The 26,045-nt window shown below is 46.5% G+C and overlaps 1 protein-coding gene and 1 long non-coding RNA gene across 3 annotated transcripts in view; one reads left to right on the forward strand and one right to left on the reverse strand.

Moving 5' to 3' along the window:
- Positions 1 to 26,045, reverse strand: part of TRPC7 (transient receptor potential cation channel subfamily C member 7) — a 124,016-nt gene that overhangs the window by 20,772 nt on the left and 77,199 nt on the right. The window contains exons 4-6 of the mRNA XM_017681083.3: positions 20,319 to 20,535; positions 11,623 to 11,856; positions 8,353 to 8,617 (exon numbers count right to left, since the gene is read on the reverse strand). Of these exons, the coding sequence (XP_017536572.3) occupies positions 8,353 to 8,617; positions 11,623 to 11,856; positions 20,319 to 20,535 (716 nt within the window). The remainder of the gene's footprint in view (positions 1 to 8,352; positions 8,618 to 11,622; positions 11,857 to 20,318; positions 20,536 to 26,045) is intronic.
- LOC140846180 (uncharacterized) overlaps positions 11,772 to 26,045 on the forward strand; it is a 69,769-nt gene continuing 55,495 nt past the window's right edge. Inside the window, exons 1-3 of one of the 2 annotated variants that reach the window (XR_012125094.1) lie at positions 11,772 to 11,875; positions 19,463 to 19,588; positions 22,282 to 22,372. This is a non-coding gene — a long non-coding RNA (uncharacterized lncRNA). Of the gene's footprint in view, positions 11,876 to 19,462; positions 19,589 to 22,281; positions 22,373 to 26,045 lie in introns of those variants that run through there. The other variant, XR_012125093.1, reaches the window with a different exon arrangement.

Genomic DNA, 26,045 nt, shown 5'->3' on the forward strand with positions numbered 1-26,045 from the left:
GCTCCTGGCCCGGTGCATCTGCTGTTCCCTCTGCCTGGAATGCCCTTCCCTGTCCTTTCCAGTTGGCCATCCTCCTCATTCTTCTCAGCCCCTGGGCTTTAAACTTAATTTCCACATGCTCAGATGGCCTCTCTGACCACCTGGACGGAAGGAGGCCTCCCCTAATTACCCTTTTGTACAGCATTTTACTTTCTTCCCTAGCTTCCAGCTCTTAATCAGGAATGATCGTAGTGGTCTGTTTATTCTTTTATTCTTTTCCCTCTTTTCCCCTTCATGGAGGAATGTGACCTCCACGGGGCAGGGTCCTCCTGCTGACCTGCCGGCTGCCCCGTCACCAGTGTGCAGACAGCGCCTGGCCCATGGTAGGGATCCAGTAAATGTTTTTTGTCAATGCAGGATTGAATGCTGGGAAATTGAGGCACAAGGCGATTTGTTGTTTGCCAGCTTGCTGCAGATAACCCTAAGCACTGTCCCTTCCGATTGTATCTTTAGAGCTGACCCTGGAGAGTTCAGATTCCTGACACTCTGTCACTTTGAGGACCAACCGCTTAAGCCTTATTCCCATCCTAGAATTGAATGTTCATGGATAAACAGGCAGGGCTTTCCTCCCCTTGAGGAAGGTGGCTCGGAGAGCGGGCTGGGGGATGTGGGGGAGCACCTGAAGATATGCTGTGAAGGTGTCATCAAAAAAAGCATGTTTTCTGTGTATCGTCAAGGCTTTCTCAAAAGTTTGTGGGCTCGCAGCCTGTTCCAGACATTCCAAGTTACTGGTGGGTTTTTAAAATTTCATGTCATGAATAAACATGAGGGAAAAGTATAAATAATCATCATATGATAGTAGAATGCCCACTATGATAGGCATAATCATTGTAATGCAGTCCAGGAAAACATTTTGATTTTTCTCACTTATTGGAGAGTTATGCAAAGATAAGAACTCACATTAGACCTAAGCTGATTTTTGATACATGAAGGCTATTTCCCGATGCCCAGCCTCTCTGACCCTGACCTGGGCCCTCAGGGGCCACTGCTGTCTCCTCCATCAAGTCTCAGAGCCTCTCTGGACTAGTTTCTTCACACAAAAATGGGCAGAATAAGCTCTTGCATTCCGCCAAACCCTTATGCCTCACTAGAATTTAACAAATGAAAGGTAAGATTAGAACTATCGAAATATAAGAAAATATGATAAAGCACTTCTGTATCAAAGATGCCTGTATGTCAACACTGACCCAGGAGCCTGGGCGAATCTGCTCTCCGTACAGCACAGTAGGCCGGCTCCCTTCCACGCTCCCACCTACAAACACCTTCAGCGGCTCCGCTCAAAGCACATGGTGGTGCGCCAGGGTCCTACGATGCCACCTGCCGCCTTTCCCTGCTTTCTCTTGACGAACCCTTGGTTCTGGTGAGTCTCATGAGGGCAGGTAATGTGATCCAGCCTCACATGGCCCCAGAGCGCCCTCTGCGCCTGCTGGACCTTCCCAGGGGTATCGCCCTTTGCCATCAGGGGCCCCCTCCGACGCATCATTCTCTCTGGAGGTGTCTGGGCCTGTAAGGCCCGCTGACTGTCTCCCTTCCTTTCCTTCTTTGGCGAGTCTCAGGCTCTGGTCTTCTGTTTGCAAAGCATGTATGGTATTTTTAGCTAATGAGCCCACTTTCCCCTCAGCAAGTCTCTGCTTGGCCCTTGGTGCAGAGCACGGGCCCTCAAGGCCCCGCGGTTCCTCCGGTCCTCTGGGACACAGACTTCACCAAGCCTCGGCGCCTTCCCCCAGCTCTGAGTGGCTGCCTCCAGCTCTGCTGGCCGTGGACCCTGGGGAAGGTCACAGCCCCTGTCCCTTCCATGGAGCACCAGGGACCCGCCCTTCTCTGCGTCATACTCTCCTTGACCCCTTCCCCCAAGTCCTTCTAGAGCCTCCCCAACGTCAAACCCGAGAACATGCTCCTGCCCTCACACAGCCCCTCGCCCAGTCAGTCTCCACGCCTCATCCCCCCCCACCTCCTCCGTCCCTGCGGACCGCGCGCCCTCTCGCAGGGCTCCCTGCCCCAGCCCCCCAACGGGTTTAGTTTGGCTTCCTTTGGGGCTGCCTCTTTCAAGTTCCTTTCCTTCACAACATGTTCTCAGCTTGCAAACAGACCCTCATTCTGTGACTCTTTGATTAACATTCCTCCCAAATAGTCTGCAAGTTCCATGAGGGGAGCTATTGCTTATCATGAAATCCCACCACCAAGCTCAGGCCCAGCTCGGCCTTCCCTCGCCCCTTCCCCCAGCCCTCGCACAGGGGCCACAGCACTCTTTCTGAGGGCAGATCTGATCATGTCTTGCTCCTTTTAAAAAGGCCTCAGCGGAGACGGGATTTACCAGGACTTAAAAAGTCCTGGGTTGTCTTATTTGGTCTTCTGCCATTTCCCCAACCTCTTGCCTACTTGCAGTTCTCAAAGAGTGTCCTGTCCTTTACACCTTGAGCAGGCTGGCACGCCGTTCTAGTCACCCAAGACCCTCGGTTTAGTGTCACTCCCTCCAGGAAGCCTTCCTGGACCCTGCCAGGCAGAGTTCAGTGCCTCTTTCTCGCTGTGCTGCCGAGCACCCGGTGGTGATGATCACGTGGTGTAAGAGCTGATGCTTTTCTTCCCTTACGCCCCGCTTGTTTAAGAGTTCCCTGGGGACAGGAGGAGGATTATATTAGTTTGTATGATCCCAGGGCCCAACACAGAACTTGGCAGGAGTAGCGCATAGTGTTTGTCAAATGGATGCACACACTCGGGAGTCGGAACCTGCCTTGCCCAGAGAACAACCACAGGCTGCGTATTCGGGGACGAGGTGTGCAGAATCATCATAAAAATCCAAATTTAATATGCTAGTCTTTAGAATTTACTGCCACAGCAAAGTGACCCAACTTTTGAAGAGACTCAGCCTCCACTTCAGAGCATAGGCCCTGGTGTGGGGGTAGGAGTCCCACTCTCGGGAATTGCAGGTCAAAAGTTGCAAGATGGGCGTGGAGTCATACAGGTCTGTGCTCAGATCCTCTTGGCTCTGATCTTGGGCAAGGCGAGAATCTCTTTGAGCCTTAGTTTTCTGGTCGTAGAATCTATGTCATTCCACTGCTGCATGGATTAAATGAGAGAGCGGGTCACGTGTCTGTCACCCCTTATTCCACAGCGGCTGGTGCAGTAGCCCTGGGTGGGGTGTGTGCAGGAGTCCTAGGGAGCCTTGTCCTCAGCCCCAGTGCCCGCCCGGCAGGGAGGGGCTGCTTTTCTGTGGCCTTGCTGAGTCGGGTGAGCTGAATCAGGGCCTCCTGCCCCTAGTGGGCATATGACTCCCTCCCTTCATAGAATGGGGAAATTTTCCATCACTGTCAAGGGAAAATGGAAGCTTCTAATTTTGTCTAGCACTGCTGAAGCTCCTTCCATTAAAATGATTCCTGGGGAGGCAGAAAAGCCTTAGAAGAGGTATTGTTTTTGATTAGAGAAGTCTTAACCCAGCTAGGCTACGAAGCTGGTTCCACAACAGTCTGCAGCAAAGATCAGCCGGGATCATCTTTTCAGGGGCAGGGCCCACGTTTAATCTCCAACCAGAATCAAGTAGGGGAGTCCAAGTTCGCCCAAAGGGGGGATCAGGAACCCATCCGGAGTGTGTCGGAGAGCCCTTCACTTCCCCGCTGGGGGTCACCTCGTCGCCCCCAGCCCCCATGCTTCTCTCAGCACACGGAAGGCTATCGTTTCTCTGTGCATTCTCGCCCACCCGTTTGTCATCAGCGAGCCGAGGACCTGTTGTCTCTCTTCCTCTAACACTGTGACTGGAGTGCCGGGAGCCCAGGCTTTCCATGCAGTCTCTACGCAGAAAGTCTTTGCTTTATGGGATGTGTACATTCCAGCAAAGCTGGCTACCAAACAAACCTCCAAAAAGCAAATTCTATCTGTCTACTGACTTCCAGGATAAAATCAAAGGTAAGTTCCCATTAAGAACAAAATTACTAATAGTTCGAATGGAGAATTTAGACTTTCTTGAAGAAGGAGTGTTCACGGGCGATTTTCTCTCCACTTCCTCACCCCCGTCCCGGCCTTGGGACACTTTGATTTTGTCCTCTGAGGGCATGAAGTGTGTCTGACCACCTTCTCTTCCTCCTTTTGGTCACTGGAAGTCTCTACCGAAGTCCCTTGCAGATAATGTGCTCCTGGCAGGTGTATAATCTGTCGTGTGCAGACAGGCGTAGCTCACCGATCCAGACCCCTGTGCATACGCCCCTGCTCCTGGCTTCAGGCCAGCCCCAGACACAGGAGCAACTGTGAAAAATAACCCAGACCTTTGAGAGAACCCTGGTTCTGAAGGGCAAGGAGGCTGACAGATTGGGATCTGCTCATAGAATCTGACTCCGGAGCTTGCTCCCTGCAGGGTCTGGCTACCTGTTCTGACTAGCGCTTGCCAAAAAACCCCCGTAGTCCCACCTGCACAGGGCCGAGATTCCACCAATCAGACCCTCACTTAGGCTAGCAAGCTTTCCCTTTTGAAATGCACATAGCAGAGTGACCTCTGTCTCCCCATCTGAGTGATGGTGAGGTTGGATTAGTTCAGCATTTCTTAACGTGTGGTCCCAGGCCCGCCTATATCAGAATCGCCCAGTGGCTTGTTAAGGCAGATTTCTGGGCTCTATCCTGGAACTACTGCAATTAGACTCTCTCTGGGGGTGGGGGTGGGGATGGTAAGTCCCAAATTTAGACATCGCCCCAGATAATCCCCAGGATACTCTGGGGGTTAGGGAAGGACTTTGGGGATTGGGGGGGGGTCTGTGGTTGGTAGAGGAACCTTCTCTTTTGTCCCAGAATATCCCTATCCTTCCCTTTTGGAACAGTACTATAACTCAAGGGATTTGGGTAGGACTGGCTTTCATGACCTAGTGTGGGGCCACACCCCGAGGGGGAGCAGGGCTCTTCTGAGCAGCTGTGCCTTGGTTCCTAACAGCTGACTTTCAAAGTGGACTTCTGAACAGCCTTAAGGAGTGAACGCCATCCATGAACATGTAGGGGTGGGGTTGGGGGGGGTCAAAGATAGGGTAGGATTCCTGCAGTGTGCTCCGGTCCAAATTCCTTTTCTGTAGGATTGAATCTTCCAACTTCACAGGAACAGATGAGAGGGCCCGTCTTACCCTGCGAGCCCAGAGTCCGCAGGAGGGAAGGCCTCTTGTGGGTGGGCCCGCGGGAAGCTTCCTAGCAGGGTGGCGTGCCTGGGCATGGGCCACTCGAAGCAAGCATTCCCCCGAGAGCGGTCATTCCACTTCAGTCCCGGAACAGTTCTGAGGCCCCTCGAGTTCCGGTCTCATTTATCCTGACATGGCTTTTTGCTTATCAAAGATCTCTTTGGGCGACGCACTCCAGAGAGCAGTCAAAAGGTCAAAGGTGACATTCACAAAAATCCATTCTTTCCTCTCCAGTCCACTGCTCTACTGACCATTTTCCTGCTCAGTCAAATTCTGTTCACGGCTGCACCTCCCATTTTAGGAACCAGCAAGGTGATAAATATCCTGTCCTCTCTTTACTGCACTTGGCGTTGCCACACCTTTTCTTCCCTCCCCCTTCTGGGAGGGCGCTTCGGTTGGGTGGCTTGGGTCTGCAGAGTCTCATGGGACAAGCCAGGTGCTGGGCCCGTTTCTCCAGATTTCACCTTTTGCAGGCCTTGTCCTGAGCTTAGAGGCTCCCTCTGCGGATGAGCTGTGCTGCACCTCGCTGAGAGCTGTGGCCAGGTCAGTCCTGCTGTACAGGACGGTCAGTCCTGCCAGTACCGGTTCCCTGTAAGGAGAAGGAAGGGGGCTTGCACAGAAACCCCAGGGCGGCAGAAACGGGCAGAAGTCCATGTGGTCAGATTTGCAGCCTGTCGCTTGAATTGGGCTTCGTTTCTCCTGTTCCTTTTCTCATTCTCATTCATGAAGCATAACTGTGTGCAAGGCCCGGGGCTAGACCGGAAACACAGGGGGGACGTGAGGGTCTGACCACAGAGGGTTAAGAGCCTTTGTTTATTGACGGACATCTTGACTGTTGTTTAACGACAGTGCATCCCGTGCTGAGAGGATGCTTTCTGCTTTGCTTCTAGTAGATTTAGGGCAAATTTGCTTTTGGGTGATTAAAGTTTACTTCATTCTTCCTCCAACAGTTAGTCACTGAGTTTTGACGTGATATGAAATAGTCCAGCTGGTTCGATAATGCACTTGGTCTGGCCTGGTGGACAGTTCGCAAACTAGGCCACTGCCCGGAAAGGGTCCTTTAGAGCCAAATCAGTACCTAGGCATCTTTTCTTGCAACGTATCTTTCCCCCTCTTCCTTCCTCACCATCTCCATTGTCATCACTGCCATCCATGGAAACATTATATACGCTAAGCCCTGTATCTGATCCTGTTTCTTCTTACTCTGTCTTTACAACAGTCCTGGGAAGTTTGCCATCTTAGTTTTCTCACTTTAGAGCTGGGAAATTGAGGCCCAGGGGATTTCAGCACTTACCCATGGCCACCCAACCAGTAAGAGAAGAGCTCAACAGAAACCCGTCTGTCTGAGCTGTGGGCTGCTGGGGCCTGAGGGGCAGAGCCAGGCACCCCTCAGGGGCATTTCTCAGCACTGCGCAGGGCACCTGCTCTCTGTGAATACAAACTGCCTCAGAGAAGGGCTTCTGTGGCTCAGTAGCACGAGGGTCCCACCCTTCTGGGTAGTTGCACGTGGGCAGCAGGGCTGTCTGTGATTCTGAGCTGAGGGGCACAGGGTTCACTGCCCTTGGTCTGGGTTCTAGAGACAAGGAGCTTCCCTTGAAGGAAGGTTTCTCGGGAGAAAGAGCAGAGTGAAGTCCTGCTGCCAGGCAGGGATTGCTCTGGGACTTGTGTGGCTGCAGCTCCGCTGTTTTCACTGGCTGCAAAACAAATCCCAGGCCACTCAGGGTGTCTGGGGACAGGTGTCATGAAGTGCTTAGCCCTGCTGGTTCCAGTGCTTTGCTGGTGGCTAGAGAGACCTCCCTGCCCTTCCCTCCAGATTCAGGGCAACAGCTTGTTGAAGGCAAGAAGCTCTGGTCCTGGATGGACCTGGGGAAGGACCTAGGTTAGAATCCCTTCTGGGCTTCAAGCACTTTGTATGACTTCTTCATTTATTCACAAAGGTTGTTATGATCAAGGTGGAAAGTTATTTCCATTTTATAGGTGAGAACACAGAGGCTCAGATAAATCAAGTGACCTGGCATAAGGTCATCAGCCAGTAAGTATCTGTGCCAGGATGTAAGCTCAGGTGTGCCTGCCTCCTCCACTAGGCCCCTGCCCAGAGCTACTGATGGCCCTCCAGAGAAGACCACCTGGCATCCTCTCCAGAGGGGAGGAGCTCTGGGTCTTTGCAGACACAGGCTCAGCAAGCTTCCATACCACCTCCATGGTATTGTCTTGCTCTGCCTGTATCAGCTGCTTCTGAACCCTGAGGTCAGTCAGCTGACAGGGCTTTGGCTCTCTTGTCTGGGCCTTCCCTGCTGCTGCCAAGACCCATGATGCTGTGGGACTTGCTGGGTGTCCATGCACAGGTGCTGGCTTGCCCAGCCAGGCACAGGGAGCTGCTTCCCACACCCACCTGCAGACCGGCTCTCGTGCTGTGCAGCCAGGGCTTCCCCAGTGGCCGCCCTGCAAGTGCAGGTGAGTTCGTGTCCTACAATGAATTTGACTAATGAGAGACAGCAGATGGGAAGGATCTGGCTGGTCCATTCTCTGTTTCTCATGCTGCTGGGGTCTTCTGAGACATAGTGTTTCCCTGTGACTTCCCCATTCAGAAGTTGCACATTCTGGTAGGTGGTGGCCTGGTCAGCAACCTGTATTTGCTTTCCCTCCTTCCACACGTCACCTTCTTTTTTCTATCCATCTTATTTTATTTGGATTGTAACCTCCTTGCTCTAATAAAGTGTTGGCATGCCATATTTGCCCAGGGCTCCGCTTTCTAGGTAACACAGGCTAAGACAATAATAATAGATATAATAATAATTCCTCCTATTTATTGAGTTTACTGTGCGGCAGCTATATCATCTCACTGAATCTTCATCTCACTGAATCTATGAAGCAGGTACTACTATTATCCTCATTTTAAAGATGAGGAAGCTAAGGATCAGAGATGTTAAGGAACATGCTCATGGCCACACAGCATGCAATTTGTGTGGGAAAGTGAGGATTTAATGAGCTCTTCTGTTCTTTCAGCTCCAGAACCTCAACTCTAAGCCACCCTTGAATAAAGTTGCCTTTAACCTTCAGAAATACCAAGGAAACCTGAGTCTTGTCAAGGAGACACTTGCAAGAGACTCCCAAGGATTCCTGGGAAGCCCAAAGAAACCCTCAGGGGGAGCCCTGGGATACTCACGTTGTAAACGCTGGGTTGTACTTTGCACCTCGATAGTAGGAATACAGATTGAACATCCCAATCATGAAGGCCACAAATACCATGATGAAAATGACCATGAACTTGAAGATATCTTTCACAGTCCTCCCCAGGGAGATCTGCAGGGGCCCAAAGCTCTCATTGGCTGGCAGGATGTACGCGATCCGAGAGAAGCTCAGCACAACAGCTATTGCATACAGCCCTTCCGATATGATCTGGGGGTCTGAAGGCCACCACTTGTCCCTGGCTAAAAGAAAACAATCTGGGTTACTGGGGGACAGGATCTGCTCTGGAAGAGAAACCAGTTAGACATATTTAGAGGTCTGTAAACTTATCGCTTGTCATACCTGCCCTTGTCTTTAAATTATATCCCTTCTCACATTAATCCCAATACTCTGAAGGTGCTGGCCCATCTGTCTGAGATGCCTGTCCATCACTTTAGGGTCTGCTTCACGCTCAGTCATCCTTCAAGGCTCTGCTCAGATGCCATCTTATTCAGGAAGCCTTCTGTGACCCCCGTGGCTGGGACAGGTTCCCTACTCCTTTCTGCTCCCACGGTATCCTTTGCACCCCTCTGTCAGTGCTCCCTGCTGTTCTGTCCTCCTTACCGGTGTTTGGGCTCCACAAGCAGGGACTGTCCCATTTCCTGGGCAAGTACCACGAGGAGGTAGTGGCGAGGAGCATGGACTTGGAATCTAGGCAGACCCGAGGTTGAAAGTAGCCTTTCTACTCACTGGCTGTGTGACTCTGAGCAAATCAGTTAATCTTTTTGAGCCTCATTGTCCCCATCCTTAAATTGGGGATATCAACCTCACACACTAACTGTAAAAAGGATGAAATGAAATCATATATGTAAAGTGCTTAGCATAGGGTTTGACACACAGCAGGTACTGATAAATGTTAAGTGATTGAATAAAATCCTAACTGAAAATATAGAGTAGCTACTAATCAGAATAAATGTGCCCACAAGTGGGCTAGGAGTCCGGAGGATATTGCCTGAGAAAATGCTCTTAGTTTTATTCCACAGGCAGCGTGTATCTGGGAGAACTGCTCCTTGCTTGAGCGAAGGCCTCCATCCTGGGTGGCAAGAGTCCTGAGACCCGTCCTGAGCTGGAGAGGTGGTTCTGCTTGTGGTGAGGATCTGAGCTACCTGGGTGTATTCCTACCACAGAACAAGCCTGTAAAGGGTTCCTGTTGCAGTTCTAATGGTACAAGGGGCAGCGTCTACTGCTAAAAAGCCGGATGTACAGTGACTCTCTTGTGCAGGCAGCACCTTTCTCCTGGGGAAGTGTTTGTAGGCGTCTGCTGTTTGTTGTCAGAATGACGGGGTAGGAATATTACTGGGGTGCTAACATCCTGCAATGCTCCAGACAGACCGATCCATGAAAATTGCTCTGCTGAATATGCCTGTGGGGTCCCTGTTGAGAAATGCTAAGTGAAACTTCAATCGAGAAACTTCAAGAAACCTAAATTAGCCCTTCGACTTACATTAGCTGTAATTTTCACAACAACCCTGTAGAGTAGATATGACTGTTGCCATTTTTAAGATTAGATTTGGGGTATGGGGTCCTTTTCAGAGCCAGGTAAATGCAGATAGCAAGGACATTATGTAGCAATTCTTGGCACCCCAAGGGAGCTGGAAGAGGAGAAATTTTGTTCTTTGTTTTCAAGGCTAGACTCTGTTAAACAATTATAATAAGGAGCAGAGAGACCTTTACTAAGGGAATCAAGACCTCTATTTGCCATAGTTTCACATAGTGCATTCTCACTTACATTTATAAATATAATAAAATTATAGACTCTATGTTCTCATCAAGGTCATAACACAGAAGTCCAGGAAAGACAAGTAGGAAGAACAAATTATGTTTTTCCACTCTATCTGTCGTTCACTTTGAATAAATAACACATTTGGATAACATGAAATAAGACTTGGCTTCTTCAAACAGACACCAATAAGGAATTTCTTTTTTCTGCCCCCCTATAATTTACCATCTTAAACCTAAGCTGTAATGATAAAAGCCACTCCTAAAATCTGTTAAAATAGATTTAGCTGTTGTCAGGAATTTTAGTGAAAAATAACCTATTTGGACTGGCTTTTAAAAGTTGTGATGGGTGTAAAAGCAAACAGCACTGTGATATTCAGACAAAGGGATTTTCTTGTTGGAGCTCTATCCGTGAGAAAAACTGCCCTTATTGGGACCTGAAAAATTGGTATCTGCCTACTTGGTGCTGTGGAGGTTGGAAGGGACCACTACCTGGCTGGCCACAAGAGGGCTCTCTTTCCCCACAACTGGAACACCAGTGAACCTTCGGCGATCCAGAGATCTCCAAGGGCATAGGGTGAACCACAAAACAAGGGCAATAATGTGCAATACTCTGGGTGGGGTGAGACCCTAATACAGTCCATAAAAGGAATAGAATTCACAAGTGGACAATACTTCAGCCTGAACATGACATTAAGAAAAGTACCTAAGGCTGTATCAAGGTTCTCTCATCTTTCATTAATGAATACTGAGCAGCAGAGGGGAAAGTATACAAACCATTTTGTTTTTAAAAAGTCTGAATTTGTCAAACCGACAAATGAATAGTGGATAATTTGTAATACTACAAGACTCATTTCTCAGTGGGTGTTTCCCTATTATATTTACATGCCACGTAATCTGCATAACACAACCTACATTGAATTTGTGCAGTAAGTAAAGTTTTGCGTTACGTGGCCAACCTGCAGGGTTGCTATACCTGACCATGAAGAGTCTGAGGTCACAGGAGCTGTGTGGCTTCAATCTTGTACTGTATGGCCTTTTCTGAAAGAATTAAGGCATCTCCTAAGAACGTATTTTGCCACGAGAAAAGAACTTTCAATCTGGGAAAGCAGGATTTATCTTTGCACAGGGATCAAATATAGAAAGAAAATCCTTCCATATGTACATTTCCCCTTTGTGCTCTGTATCCACATCAGAAACGAGATCTTTCTTTAAAAAGTAATAGAAAAAAACCCCCCACAAAGATTCCAAGAGTCTTTCTAAAATCACCCTTAACACAGAAAGATTGAGTTCTTATATTAATTCAGCTGGTCATACTGCGGGGAGTGGACCTTTTTCAGGAGAGGGCGTCTGCACTGGGAGTCCAGATGACCACGTCGTCCACAGTACAAATCCCCAGCTCTGGGGCCAGCCAAGCCGAGGGCCCATCACGCCAAGGGCCCCAGCCACGCCCCATGAGCGCACCGGTCCCCAGTCCCCTCCGGCTCACCGTAGGTGAAGTACGCCACTTCCGGCGGAAGCGAGACGTTGCGCAGCGTGTCATCCTGCACGTGTTGGTCCACGTACAGCTGGGCCTCGCTGGCCTTTAAGAAGGCCATGAACCTGGCGGTGAAGGAAGCCACGAAGATGGACAGCATCCCGAAATCCAGCAGGTTCCACAGGTGTAGCACGTACTCCCGAGGCCCCTCCTCCCAGATTTCCTTGCATTCGGACCAAATCATTCCTGCGGAAGAGATGGTCAGGTTCGTTTTTCAGTTTGTGGCCACGGGGGATGATTTGGAAGGAACCGGGATACAAATGTAAATGTAGGCCCTTTGGAGCTTGAGGGCGTTGATACTCAGCAGCAAACAAAACGTGTCTCCAAAGGCTCTAGAGGTAGGACACCTTGGGATGATGAGATGTATCACCTGGCCGTTTGCTTAAGGATAAACCATCTCCCGAAGTGAGCGTTCTCAGCCATTGATAGATTCTTGGAGGCAATACAGAAGTGTAGGGCTGACATTTATACCTTTTAAGAAGTGGGAAGTCTTAAGGAATCATACAGTTCTAAACGAAATATTAGGAAACAGGCCTAGGAATGAGAAAGAGCTTCCTGAAGGTCCTACATGTGACCTAGAACCTGGTTCTCCTAACTCCCATATTAGAATACTTGACTGTGTTTCTATGATTGTTTCAGTGAGCATTGATTTTTGGGTTATTCGTTTTTTTCCTTGCTCTTTTGCAACTTAATAGATTTTATAAATGTATGTCCTCCTTACATAGTAAATAATGCACAAGTGTGTAAATAAAATGTAACTAGTTCCCCCACGCTACTGGAAAGCCCGCCTGTGAGGTGGCTAGACTGACAGTTTGGTGTGTGTCCTTCGATGCCTGCACTCTAATCACATGCGGATATTGAGCACTTGAAATGTGGCCAGTTGAATGGAGAGGTGCTGTGTAAGTGTCAAGTACACATCAGATTTTAAAGACTTAGTACAAACAGAGTAAAAATCTCAGGAATTTTTTATATCAGTCACTTTTTGGAATGATAGTGTTTTGGTATATTGGGTTAATATTAACTTCACATTTTTTTTTTCACAATGTGGCTACTAGAAAATTTTAAATTAAATGTGTGGCTTGCACTATGTTCTCTTGAATAGTGCTATTCTCTACCTTCATCTTCACTGATTTTTAAAACTAAATTAGATTATTAAAACGTAACTACTATTTGAGAACAGTTTGAGCACCAACAGTGCGCTGGGCACTGTTCTGTATATATTAATTCCCTTAAATCTTTGCAACAATCCCATGAAAAACATTGTTATTTCCCCAATTTTATAGTTAATGTCTCATTAGGCACAGAGAATGTACTATGCCCCCGCTAGGAAGCAGAAGATCTGGAATTTGAATCCATAAGGTCTGACCCTGGAGCGTCCCTGCTCTTGACCACTATGTTTTTCTGCCCCTCCACGAAATAAAATTGGGTTCAAAGCAGGAAATATGTGAAAAACTTCTGAACATTTTGAAAATGCTATCAGAGTCTTATAGCTATTCAGACCTGGGAAAGATTTGACGCAGAACCAGCCTATTCTGTGTTATACCATGCTACACTTAACCTGTACACTTACGAGGGATTACCACATCAATGGTAACAGAATCGCCAACTGCTTGGTTAGTGAAACAATTCCAGCTCACTGACCACACCCTACCAAAGGCTTAACACTGCTGGCCTCTCTTGGCACTCCCCTGGCTCCTGCACCTTGGATATGATGACCAGCCTTCCCAGGTGCCTCCTGCACTTCCCACTGCTTCTCCTCAGCTTCCCTTGTTGCTCCTTATCTTCCCCCCATCCCTTAAAGGCTGCTGCTTTTGAAGGTTTCAGCCATTCTTTTCCTTCCCTCTGTCCTTGCATAAGTGCATCCACTCCTAAGCTTTGTCCTTCATTTTCTTGTAAATGCCCCACAGGTAAATATGTTACTGTTTTTCTGGAGTTTCAAAGCTGAATTTCCACACTGCAGGAAAAGGCTATAAATGACGTCCTGGTGGCACCAGAGATAGCATATATCCCAAACTGGCCCCCCAGCCTCCCATCCCCATCTCACCGTTGCCCAGGGCTCTCTTGCAGCCCTGACTCCTTGGACTGTCACTGGACCACCACAGTTCTGCAGATCCTCCTCCGGTGACATCAGATCCATCCTGCCTCTCAGTTAGAAGTTCCATTTTGTTACCTCCCAGGCTACAGGTCAGATCATGGTCACTTTCCCCTGCTATGCATTCTTCATGACCCCCAAGATAAAAGTCCTGACCCCAAAGCTAGGCTGTCAGACCTTCTACTCTTTATACATCCTGTATTCTCCCACAGCAGGCCTACCCAGAAGTCCCCTAACAGTTCCACCTCAACCCTTTGCTTCTGTTCTCTCCCCTGCCTCCTCCAGACCTCAATCTCAAGCACAAAGGCAGATGGCCACATCGTAGCATAGTGACCTTAGAGGAACCAGCAGCCTGGAAAGCTGGAGTCAAGGATGATACCAGGGACGGACAAATGGTCATGGGGCTGAAGCATAGCCCACTTGGTCACAGGCCCACATCTGGCCACATTTCAGTGCTGAGCTGATCATCTTTTCTCTCGTCAGGGACTCTTTTATTCAGAATCTTACCTTTTTCTGGTGAAAAGGGTCCATTAAACAAAAGGAATTGAAACAGTGTTTTTCTAAGGAGGAAAATAACTTGAAAGCAGCTGGGCAGAGCAGTCGTGGCTTTGTTTGATGAAACAGATTGTAAGATCTGTGTGTCTGTGTCAAATTGGAGTCCCCACAATAGGAAACATTGCAGGTCTGTTCACAGTGTACCTGGCACCATCTGTCCTCACCTTGCCTTTCTGTCTGTAACAAAGCCACACTTCTTAAGCTACCCCTTTCAAAATGTGTGCTAGTTCAGTGAAGCAATGATTTTCTTAACACTGAAATGTACTTTTCATCTGTGCCCATTGAAATAGATGTTTTAAAAATGTTATTAGAAAAACCATTACAGGCTGGAAAAAATAATGTTTGTTGCTTTCTTCCCCCACCATTAAAATTCCTCATATCTTAATGGAATTGCTTTTAGTTGGGCACTAGGAGAATCACAGGCAGTCACTCAGGATGAGCACCTTAGTTTAGGAAGCCCTGAGTTCAAGTTCTAGCTTGGTGCCTTACTGGATGTGTCATTTTAGATAAATCCCTTGATTTCCTTGGGGTTTTGGGGTAATTTCAAACACTAAAAGCTCTACAAATCTGAAATGCAAATTATTTATAGAAAACTGACTTTCCTCATTAGTAGAGTAGCTCCTCATTGGGCATTGCGGATCACTTCCTCTGCGGTCAGATGCCCACATCAGTCTTTCTAAATTTAAATAGTAACTCACACAGACTAATGAAAATTATTCCAAGGCCATGAGTAAAAGTAGAATGGGCCCAAAGGTTTGAGCAGCAGGAATGCTTAATGAAAAAAGAGATGTGTGAAATTAATTTAGTGAGTGAAATTAGGCCCTCTGCTTCCAAGGTGCTGAGGCTAGTTCAGCATTTTATATCCAAGCTGAGCCTCCTGGTCTCTTGTTCCCAGCAAATCAATCAGAGTATTTAGAGCCTGCGGGCTCTGGGGAGAAGGATGAGCGCCTTGGACCCTTGAGGCAGAATCCCTTTTACTCAGGGATGCCTGGAGCTCAGAGAACAGGGTCACTCATCCTCAGTCGGAGTGGCTGGCAGAGGAACAGGCGGGGAAATGGTGGGAAGCCTTGGGGAAGGTGGGTAGTTTCATTTGGGCAGGTTCTGAGGCCCGCAGGCTGCTGAGATGGAGCCTGACAGTTCAAAAGGTGGTTCCCTCCCATCCCTGCGTCACATTCTATTCAGAAGGTCTAACCCTTCAAAATCCCCTGAGACTTAAATATGCACATTTCTTAAATGGCCATGGCTTCCGCTACAGAGCCCCAGAGCCCCTAGCAGAAGAGACCTCTTCCCAAACCACCTCCTGGGGGGCCTGGCTGTTCTTTCAGGTCAACTTTTCAGCCGTTAGGCCAGGTGTTCTGTGAACTCACACATGGGAGAATATGTCCTCAAGCCGTAACACCCGAATACTATCCCAATGGCAGGTCCTTTACAACAGATCGGGGCCTTAGATACATTCAGGGTTCATCCGTTCTCCAGGCAGGAAGATAATATTAATAGATTAAAAAATTTCTTAACAAAGTTCTACCTTCTCTTCTCTGATTTTAGTAGCTAACAATTATTGCACACCTGCTAGGCGCCAGACCCTGCAGTAAGCACTTTGTCAACACTAAATCTTCTTACTAGCTTGAGAGGTGTTTGCTGTAATTATCCCTCTTTACAGATGAAAAAACTCATGTTTGAAGACGGCACGTGAGTTGTCCACAGCTATGCAGGCAGTCCAGAGCCCTTGCTGTCCACTGTGCTGTTGTCCACTGTGCATTCTGTGAGGCACAAGCTTGCTCTAACTGGTCAGGAACTCATTCACCCACTTAACAGACACTGTTGAGTCTCGACTGTGTGCCAGCCACCATTCTGGGGATACAATGACCAAGAAGATGCCATCCTTGCCAAAGCAAGCTCAGTCTTGTGCTGGAGACTGATGTGCCCTCAAGCATTAGGGCTACAGGGTGACAGATGCCATAGTAAAGAATGTCTGGGGGACTGTTCGTGGAGACACAGGGGTAAGAGCAGTCAGCATTATAATCGCGAGACCCAGTAGAGTGCCTGGAACAACTTGTCTCTGTTGACAAATGGAGTGAATTCATGGAGGAGGTGACACCTGGCATGAGGAATCAGGAAGTAACTAGGTGAAGGAGGAGGGGCTGACAGGGTGTTCCAGATGGTGGCCTTGGAAGTGAGAAAGAACAGGCTCTTCTAGGGAAGTTCAGGAGGCCCACTGTGGCTCAAGGGTCAGGGAGTGGGTTTGGAGCTTGGCAGCACGGAAGGTCAGTCAGTGAGGGCCCACTAGACCGTGAGAGCCCCCCCCCCTTCAGGCCTTCAGTCTTCTGGATTGATGATCTAGAGTGTTCCCCCATTCTGCTGCTAATCAAGTAAAGCATTGAGAGTAAAGGAAAGATGTATTTCTAGCTGGGTTTGATCTTTCCGTAGAAGTATGCAGCATAAGGAACGACCTGCATGCCCAGGAGGAGTGGGGGTTGGGAAAATAAGAGTATTGTCACACTCCGTGGCCATTGAAAGAGGTCATTGGGAAAATCAGCTGGCCACATGGAGAGAGGGCTGACAGAAGATGAAGAGGGTCAACTGCACATCTGTGTGATTACAGAAATAGTAATATTAATAGAGGCAGGCAGGAAACAAAGGAAAGCATGTAGTATTGTCAGAGGGGTTGACTGGTATGACACATGCAAAAGAGAATGGAGAATAGGAAGACAGGGTGGAGGAACTTGCAGTTTTAAATAGGTTGGTTTAAAAAGGCCTCATTTTGAGGAGACTTTTGAGCAGGGACTTGAAGCAGCTCTGGAGTGAACCAGGCTATCTGTGGGAAGAACTTGGAGGCAGAGGGGACAGCGCAAGCAAAGGTTCTGAGGCAGAAACTGAAGCCAGGAAGCCAGCGGGGCTGAAACAGTGAGTGAGGTGGAAGGTGGTGGGATATGAGGCCATAGAGACGGAGAGGAGAGGTGAGGGCTTTGTAAGTATTTTAACAACATTGGCTGTCACTGTGAGGGAGACGGGAAGCCAGTGAAGAGTTTTGAGGCCGAGTGACAAAATCTGATTGCATTTTAAGTGGGTCACTTTAGCTCCTGTGCTGAGAACATACCGAGGCATGGGGGTGGGAAGGGACACGTGGGCAAGTCATTCGCCTCTCTGTGGTCAGCCTCTCCATCCCCGAAAAGAACAGGTTGGACTCATTAGGGTCCTAGACTTCTCTTCAACCCCAGGGCTGCTTCTGGCAGAGAGGGAGTTATGGTTTGGGTGTTCTTATAACCAGTCGGTTTTAAGAGTTCTGCATTTGTGAGTATGATGCATTATGGGCGTAAAGGAGTAAAGGACTGTGCTGCTGTGTTTCTGGCTGGTCCAAGGCCTTCCCAGCAGTGCCTGGGAGTAGAATTCAAAGACTTCATTGTTAGGGGCCTGCTGCCATTTCAGGCGTCTTGATGAGAGGAGAGTTGGTGAGATTGTGGACTTCAGGGGGGCCAGCACAAAGAACACAGGGACCACAGCACTCAGAATATTTCTCTCAAGGGCTATTATTATTATTGTTGTTATTATTTTATAATAATTATAGAGCTCCAGAAGGCAGACATAAGATGTTACTCTTACATAGCTGCTCCCCCATTATCTGTTATAGTACCTTAAACATAATGTAATGCTTAGTAACTAGAAAATATTTATTGAGGAAAAAAAATTGAGAAAAATAGAAGAAATATCAGAAAACGTCCCCATTGCTCCCACCACTGCATCTCTCAAGCCACCTGCTCTCTGCCTCCACCTCCATCTTCCCTCCTGTTGCAGTAAATGAAGTGTCCATGTGCCTGCTGAGGTCAGGTCCTCCACTTGCATGCTGGACTCCATTCCCGCGTGCTGCTCAGGAAGTTGGCTTCCAGATTCAACGGTCACGTCTCAGGCCTCCCATTACTTGATCTGTCCGCAGCATCTGGCAGGAGTGATCACGCCCTCGTTCTTGATACAGTCCCTGTGGCTCCTGGGATGCCACTGTCTCAGCTCTCCTCTTCCCCAGTCTCCTTTGCTGGCGGCTTCTCAACTTCCCATCGTTTTAACGTTGGTGTGCCTTAGGGCTTGGTCCTCAGCTCATCTCTCCACATTTGCAGTCGGGGTGATAGCATATAATTTACTGTAAATATGCTGATATGCCTACATTTATGTCTCCTGCCCCACCCTCTCCTCTGAGCTTCAGGTACGTGTATCCAGTTGCTACTTGACATTCCCACTTAGATACCTGAAGGATATCTCAAACTGAGCTCTTGGTTTCCCTCTCTACTCCCTCTCCAAACTGCTGCTCCCCTGGGCTTTCCTGTCTTAGTGAATGGTTTTCTATTATACCATTACTCGAGCTAAAAACATACGGAATTTTCCTTGATTGCTCTCTTTTCTTTCACACCTCACAGAAAATCCAATAATAAATAATACTGACTTGACTTTTACAATGTAATCACCACCGACCACCTCCTCAAAACCACCCATTTCCTGCGTGAACTGCTGTAGTGGCCTCCTAACTGACCTCGCTGCTTCTGCTCATGTCCCAGAATCAGCTGTTCTCTAGACAGCAACCAGTGATCCGTTAGAGACTTACGTCCTGTGATGTCACTTCTGTGCGCGGAACTCTCCAATGGTTTCCCACCACCCTCAGAATAAAGTCTAAACTCTGTTTCATGGCTTACAAGGCCTTGGTGTGATTTGACTCTGCTTATCCCTGTGACCTTATCTCTGCTCTCTCCCCCTTATTTATTATGCTCCAGCCACCCTGCGGTTTTTTTTTTTTTTTTTTTGCTGTGAAGCAGGTCCAGCCTCGTCCTGAATCTAAACCTTTAACATAAACTGATCCTTCGGTCTGGAATGCTTTTCACCCAGATGTCTGCAAAGCTTGCTTCCTCTGTTCCTTCAGGTGTCTGTTCAAACTTCACCTTAGCAGAAAAAGGAGATAAGGGGGCATGTTCTTACCTACTCACCTACCCTAATACGGTAAAACCTGAACAGAGACCTGAAGGAGGAGAGAAAGCAAGCTTTGCAGATATTTATTCATCCTCCTTCTCAAAGAAATTTGAATACTGACTGTATCTGAAGATACGAAGACATTATTATTAATTTTATAATTAATTTTCTTTTATATTTGTGGTTCTGTTTTAGAAAAGAATTCTGACTTCCTTTGTCAGCCGTGATGGAGAAACAAACAGAAAAAGAAAAAAGAAACTATCTTCAGACATTGGAAACTGCACAGGACTATGGTCCTTTAAGTAAAGGGAAACACGCAAGGTAAGCCACATGAGCACGTCTGTCACATTTTGCCATGTACAGTTTTAACCTTTTTTAGTTTTATTTTATCTTGTTTCTTCATATTATTAAAAGTTCTTATGAGTTGGGCAAAAGAGAGATGGCCTTCCTTAGCTAGGCAATGAGGAAACTGGGACCAGTGTCCTTGGCAATTAGTGGCAGACCTGGGCAGCACCAGATACCACCACGAAGAGGAATTCATAGCTTTGTTATATTCATTGACACAAATAATGAGAAAATGTTATCCTATAACTTTTTAGATTTATATTTATCATCATGATTCTACTATATATCAGTCTTCAATGAAAAAATGAAAACAAAAAGTACCACTAAAGCCGTGCAATTTTATACTCATTTTCAGAAGCAGAACTTGTTTTCCTAAAGGCTTCCAGTAGACTATATTTAAATGGTCAAAATAATGTTTTCCCATGTGAAGCCATTTTATAGTCACTTTCATTACATGTATAATGAAAAGTATGTAATGAATTTCCCCCAAACAGCTCCTTTCAAAATTAGCATTTGTATCACAGATCTGTGCACCTTGCACACCAGCACACACAGACATTGGCCTTGACTTCTGTTTTGTCCGCCCACTCCCCATTGTGTGCCCAGAGTGCGCTCAGGAGGAGAGGAAGGGGTTCGGAAGTCAGAGTTCAGTCATGTCTGTTATAATCAGGGGAGGGGAGGATAAAAGAGAGAGTGACTTGCTTACCTAAGACCCACTTCATGATGAGCATTTCTGTCCAGGAGAATTGTGTCGTTTTCACTCTGAAGACCTGTTTTGGGTAGTCCGTGAAGGTCTCGTTGGGCAGGGTTTTAACCCCTTCGAAGCGGTCTGACGCATTCACAACTAACAATCCCAAGAAGATTGTGAAAGAAACTGCATGAGCTACAAATTTCATGAAAGGGCTCCTCAGGGTTCTTCCTAGCTGGAAACAATACATACAAGACATGTTAAACTGGCAGCTCTGGGTGAGGGCCCGTCTCTCTCTTTAAAACACTTCTGCCACTAGCTTAACCAGTGTCTCCTCCATCTTGGACAGAAACCGCTAACCGAATCCAGACATTGTCCTTTGCACTTTTCTCTGAGATGCTGCTTGACCAAATCTATTTTCTATTGATTTCAGTTTTTCGCTATTTAGAAGATTAGCGGGAGTGATGGGAGAAATGAATAACATAGCATCATAGTACCAGCCAACTACACAGCCATCCCCAGCTGCATGGATATGAGTCTTAGTCCTTCCAGATCTGGGGAAAAAACAATCTGTCTTAGAGAGTTCAGAATTTTCACACTACAGTATGGTTATGCTCTGTTGCTCTTTTGTCCATTTTCCTGAGTTTTATACTTAGATGATCTGTTTTCATTCTGTCTTATATCTTGGTAAATTTGTTTAAAGCTATACATTTCCTACTAGGTCCTGCTTTAGTTGTATTCCCTTAAATTTTGAGACATAGTGTTTTCACTGATACTCAGTTATAAATAGTTCGTAATTTCCCTTTGGTTTCACTTTTAATTCAGAGGTTATTTAGTTTCTAGACATACAGGACTTTTATTTTCTAATTTAAAAAATTGTAATTTTATTGTAGCACAGGAAAAGACCATAGCCTTTGTGATACTGTTTTAAAACACTGAAGTTTTCCTAATGACCCAGTGCATAATTCAGTTGTACAATTGTTCCATGTAAGCCTGAAATGACCCAAATGATGCCCTGTTAGGGAGCAGGTATTGGTCACATCTTCTCTGTCCCTGGAATGTCATCCAAAGCCCACTTAGATATTTTAGGACTAAACTGGGGGCGGCACAGTCAGTCTTTGCTGACCCCTAGTAATAGACTCACGTGGGTCTCTTCCATGTCACTGCCATCACCCTCATCTAAGCATTAAATCTCACCCCTTACGCAGGTATGCTTGTAGGACAAGAGCCAAGAGGGAAACCTTTTCTGAGGCTCAGCTCATTCTCCAGGGCGACGTTCAGTTGCAGCCAGCGACTGGCCAACTGAGGCTCACATTCTGCCTCATTCAGTGAAATGTCCTAGAATGAAATGTCACCCAGCAGATCAAGTATTGGTTCAGTAGAAAATCAGTTACAGGGGTTTCTCTAGGTAAAACTTCCCTAATTACGACTCTGTTCAACACAGTACTTATAAATCAGGTAGCTCGATAATGTTCTTTTAGTAAATGCCTCAGTAGGGTTGCCATCCACTTTAATTATTCTAGTTATTAGTGTAACATGATTTGTTAATGATTCTAAAGCCTTAGAACCCATTGAAATTTTAAAAAGATAAATTTTTATCTTTTTAAAGAAACTGCATCTCAAGTGCAGACATTGGGAATCCTACTTGTGCTGGAAGAAACTTATTTGAATTCACCTGCATTGTCAAATGTCATAAGACGGTAGAGTAACTTCAGAAATGGAAAAAAATGTTTACCTGTAAACCATGGGGCCCGCAAACGTTTTACAAGCGGCATTTCTCTTAATGTTTAACCTCATTGTTTACAAAATAGGGACTGTAGGTCATTGTTGGCCATAGGTACATGTGCTATATTCGAAATGCAGAAATTAAGTATAAGGACAAATAAAATAGCTAACATAAATTTGGTGAAAAACTGAATTAAACCATGTGTCATTTTGATTTATATATCAACTAGTTTGTTTGGATTTTTCAATGTTTTAGCTGTGTTGGACTCTTGGAGCCCCATTTCCCAACCAGGATCCTGGGATACTTTGGTGTGCCCAGGAGATGTCCCTAAACAGTCTTCACGCTGCGCTGTTCCTGTGACTGTGTCCCTGCTGGGGCAGTGGTGAGGTGAGGGAATGTGGAGCCTGGCTGCGGGGTGGGGAGTGGGTCAGGGGGAGAGGGTAGGCTGAGCAGAGTTGCCAGGGGACCCAGGTCTTGTGTGTCCCAGCAGGGTTTCAGAAATGTCAGACAAAGGTGGGGAAAATAGAGATGGACACAGCTCTTAAGTGATAGATGGCTAGGTTTTCCCAGTCCTTTATCAGTGGCCTCTACGTAGCACCTCCCAGTGATTGCCCGGATGACGATATGGGAGTGCCTTTCTGTCTTCTCACCCAGGCGAGGCACGTGACTGCAGGAATCCACACTCAACCACCCAAGTAGGCCTTGGGATTCCTCAGAACAGCTGGTTTGAGGGATTTATTTGCTTTATCTTTGTGTGGGATTCAAAAAAAATTGAAATATAGTTGATATACAATTTTATATTGGTTTCAGGTGTACAACCTAGTGATTTGACAGTTTTATACATTATTAAATGCTCACCACGATAAGTGTAGTTACCCTCTGTCAACATACAAAGATGTTACTATATTCCCTATGCTGCCCTTTCATCCCTATGACTAATTGATTTTATAATTGGAAGTTTGTACCTCTTTATACCCTTCATCTATTTCACCCATCACCCCATCCCCCTCTCTGGTGGCAACCACCAGTCTGTTCTCTGTATTTGTTTTTTTATTTTTACCTTTTAACTTTAAATTTAATAAATAAAACGTACAAATCTTAGTGTACAGTTTGACAAATTTTGACATATGCATATACTCATATAACCATTGCCCAGGTCAAGATATCATACATTCTCACTAATGTTTTCCCCTTTACCTATTTCATCCATCTCCCACCCCCTCCCCTAGGACAACCACCAGTCTGTTCTCTGCATTTCTGAGTCTATTTCTTTTTTTTTTTTTTTTTGTAAGGAATGAACTATATACTGTGCACAAAGCAGAACAGCAGCTGACACATAGGAAGCACTTGCTATGTGGCGCTGGAGGGCTTCAGGCAATTCCTCTAAGGGGAAACTCAAAAGAAACTCAGCTGATGCTGGAAGAGCTTAGATGCACAGGTTCACAAAGTGGGGCCTACACAGAGTCCTTACATTATTCAGGCGATGAGCCCTTTTAGGGTGCTTTCTGTGTGCAACAAGATGCTAGGCATTGTAGATGATGGACATGAAACAAGCTGTAAGAGTTGGTCTTCCCCTTCAGAGTTGCTGATTTTCTTGGGGAGAGAGACAGGCTACAACCTGTGATTGGAAATAGAGAGATTGGGAGAGTGTGGCAGGGCTGAGACTGGGCTAAGCATGAAAGTGATCAGCCTTCTTAAATCCTTAAATCCTGTGTCAGTAGGGTGACAGGTGATAGACTTTCTGTTTGGATGTGAGGGCAGAAGCTTTTGTAACATAAAAGCAAGAAGTGACCTATTTCCTGGCACAAATATCCCCTCCATTTCAGTGCTTCAAAAATTGCCTAGTGATTTTCTTTAGCGTAGATCTCTGGTAAAGACAAATGAGGGGTGTACAGAGGCCTTCGGAGGCACTGTCCTCTCCTGATTATCCCTGGACCACATGGTTTGAAGACTCTTGTTTCAAACCATTTCAGCTTTGGTAAGGTAAAGCAGGGATCTTTAAAAGCTGTGGAGTCACTTGCACCTTCTCACTAGTTGTTTTGTTGGGAATGGTGCTGAGGGGGCCTGGGGTGGCAACTAACACTGATATTTCTCCAAGCAAGAGTTATGTGGCAGTAGCACTTATAGATTATTGCATGTTACAAAGACATGAGGTAGGAGTCTAAAGTTGTTTACAGCTCTCCCTGCCTGAGTCCTGGGACTAATTCTAAGGATAATTGAACAGCAAAAGGTTAACAGATAACCGAAGAAGTCAGTTTCATTTCTCTTCCCTTTACAATTAGAACTTATGTGGTTCCGCAGCACTTTCATGATGCTGACTTCTGCCCTCATCCACTGGCTAGAGAGATGCTGTTTGAGCCCTGGAAGATGTCTGTTATTCTTCCAGTGCTCAGATCTTAACAGCAAACAACCCAAATTAAGAATCAGAATGGAACAGTGAAGAATGGAAACAGCCTTGTCAGCTGTAAAGGCCCCTTGGCCTTGGGTCTTATGTTGAGAGGTGAAAGGTTTCTGCTGGACAAGATCCCTGCAGGAGCATGCCTGCAGATAAGCACTCCTGGGCCTCCCCGTGGGCTGCGCCACCTCACTCAGGGTGCTGACAGTGAAGAGAGATGACAAAATATCTGTTCTCCTGTTGACCCTGACAAGCCTGCCCCATGCTCCAGACCTGTAGTTATCACCAGATGTACACATCTGTGACTTGGTTACCCTCTTCAATGACCATGTTAGTAAGAAGAAGAACTGTTGACACTGTCAGCATTATAATCTCATTTAACTGTCTTTCTTAGAGACCCTCAGAACTTAGGTAAAAATAGAATTGACAGCCTTGGGAATTCAATAGGAGAGAAATGATGAGGTTATTTTGGCAGCTAATCAAGTGACTTTGGTGTCCCTAATAGTCCCTAAAGTAGGACAGCAACTGTTAGAAAACAAATGCACTATTAGGTTGGAAACAGAAACCTCAACTTTTGCTAGACATTGACGGACATTAAATGGTTGATGAGGTTTAGCAGTAACATTTTATGAATACATTTATTAAAGAACATCAAGGTCTAATTTCTTCGAGGGAGGTATAATAATGTCATTAGAACTAGAAATTACTGGAATGACACTGCCTTTTTCATAGATTTACTAGACAGATAAGAAGGCAGCGGCCCCTTGGGAGCAGGGATGCCAGAAGACCAACAGATTTCTGCACTGTACCACCACTCCTCTCTGGAGGGCATTGTATACTGGACATCAGAAGCCTTTAGAGAGGCTGGTTTCTTCACCTGGAAGATGTGACCCCTCTGTAATCCCTAGTAATAAAATATCTCTGCCAAACTTGAAAAGTTTTCTTTCTAAATGGTGAAAGGAAACACTAAAAATATCTTGGCTGTTTTATCTGTCCTTTAGATGCCTCAGAGCAAATTTGACAAGCTGTTTAATGAGGGAATCTTTCCTTAGAATGAGCGGTGCCACCCAGAATTATCTCATGCCACTTGTCACTCAGCTCCAGACACTGAGCTTGCACTGCATTGAGCTCAGAATTGCAGCCCAGAAAGTGCACATAGGCACAAATGGCTTAATGACCAGCTCATGTGTATCTTTAGTGCTGTCCTGTTTCAGTCTTACTAGAAGCTCCAGGAGCACCAAATGTTAATCAGGAGTGTATCTGAACATAGAAGAGGGAGCTCCAGCCATAGGGCCAAACTTTCCTGCAATCATTGCTTCCAGAATGTTCTAGAAGACTGCTATAGGTCTGACCCCTATGTTCCATGGTGGCATCGGTCTTCTGGATTTACTGGGTCCCCCAAAAGTCCAGAATTCCCTCCCTGTCCCGCATGTGCTCTTTTTTTTTTTGCATCACATGTACATGATATTGGCCAAAATTATTATTCTCAGACTTACTGAAAATGTAAAAAATTTATGCAGCTCCTGGTATATCATCTCTTTCTGAATATTTCCCCAGGCCACCAGGCAGCAAGAGGCAAATTGATTTGCTGGTATTGGCTAGTCCCACTTGCCTGGAAGTGTCA

This window comes from Manis javanica, chromosome 14 (genome assembly GCF_040802235.1).
Source record: "Manis javanica isolate MJ-LG chromosome 14, MJ_LKY, whole genome shotgun sequence".
NCBI lineage: Eukaryota > Metazoa > Chordata > Mammalia > Pholidota > Manidae > Manis > Manis javanica.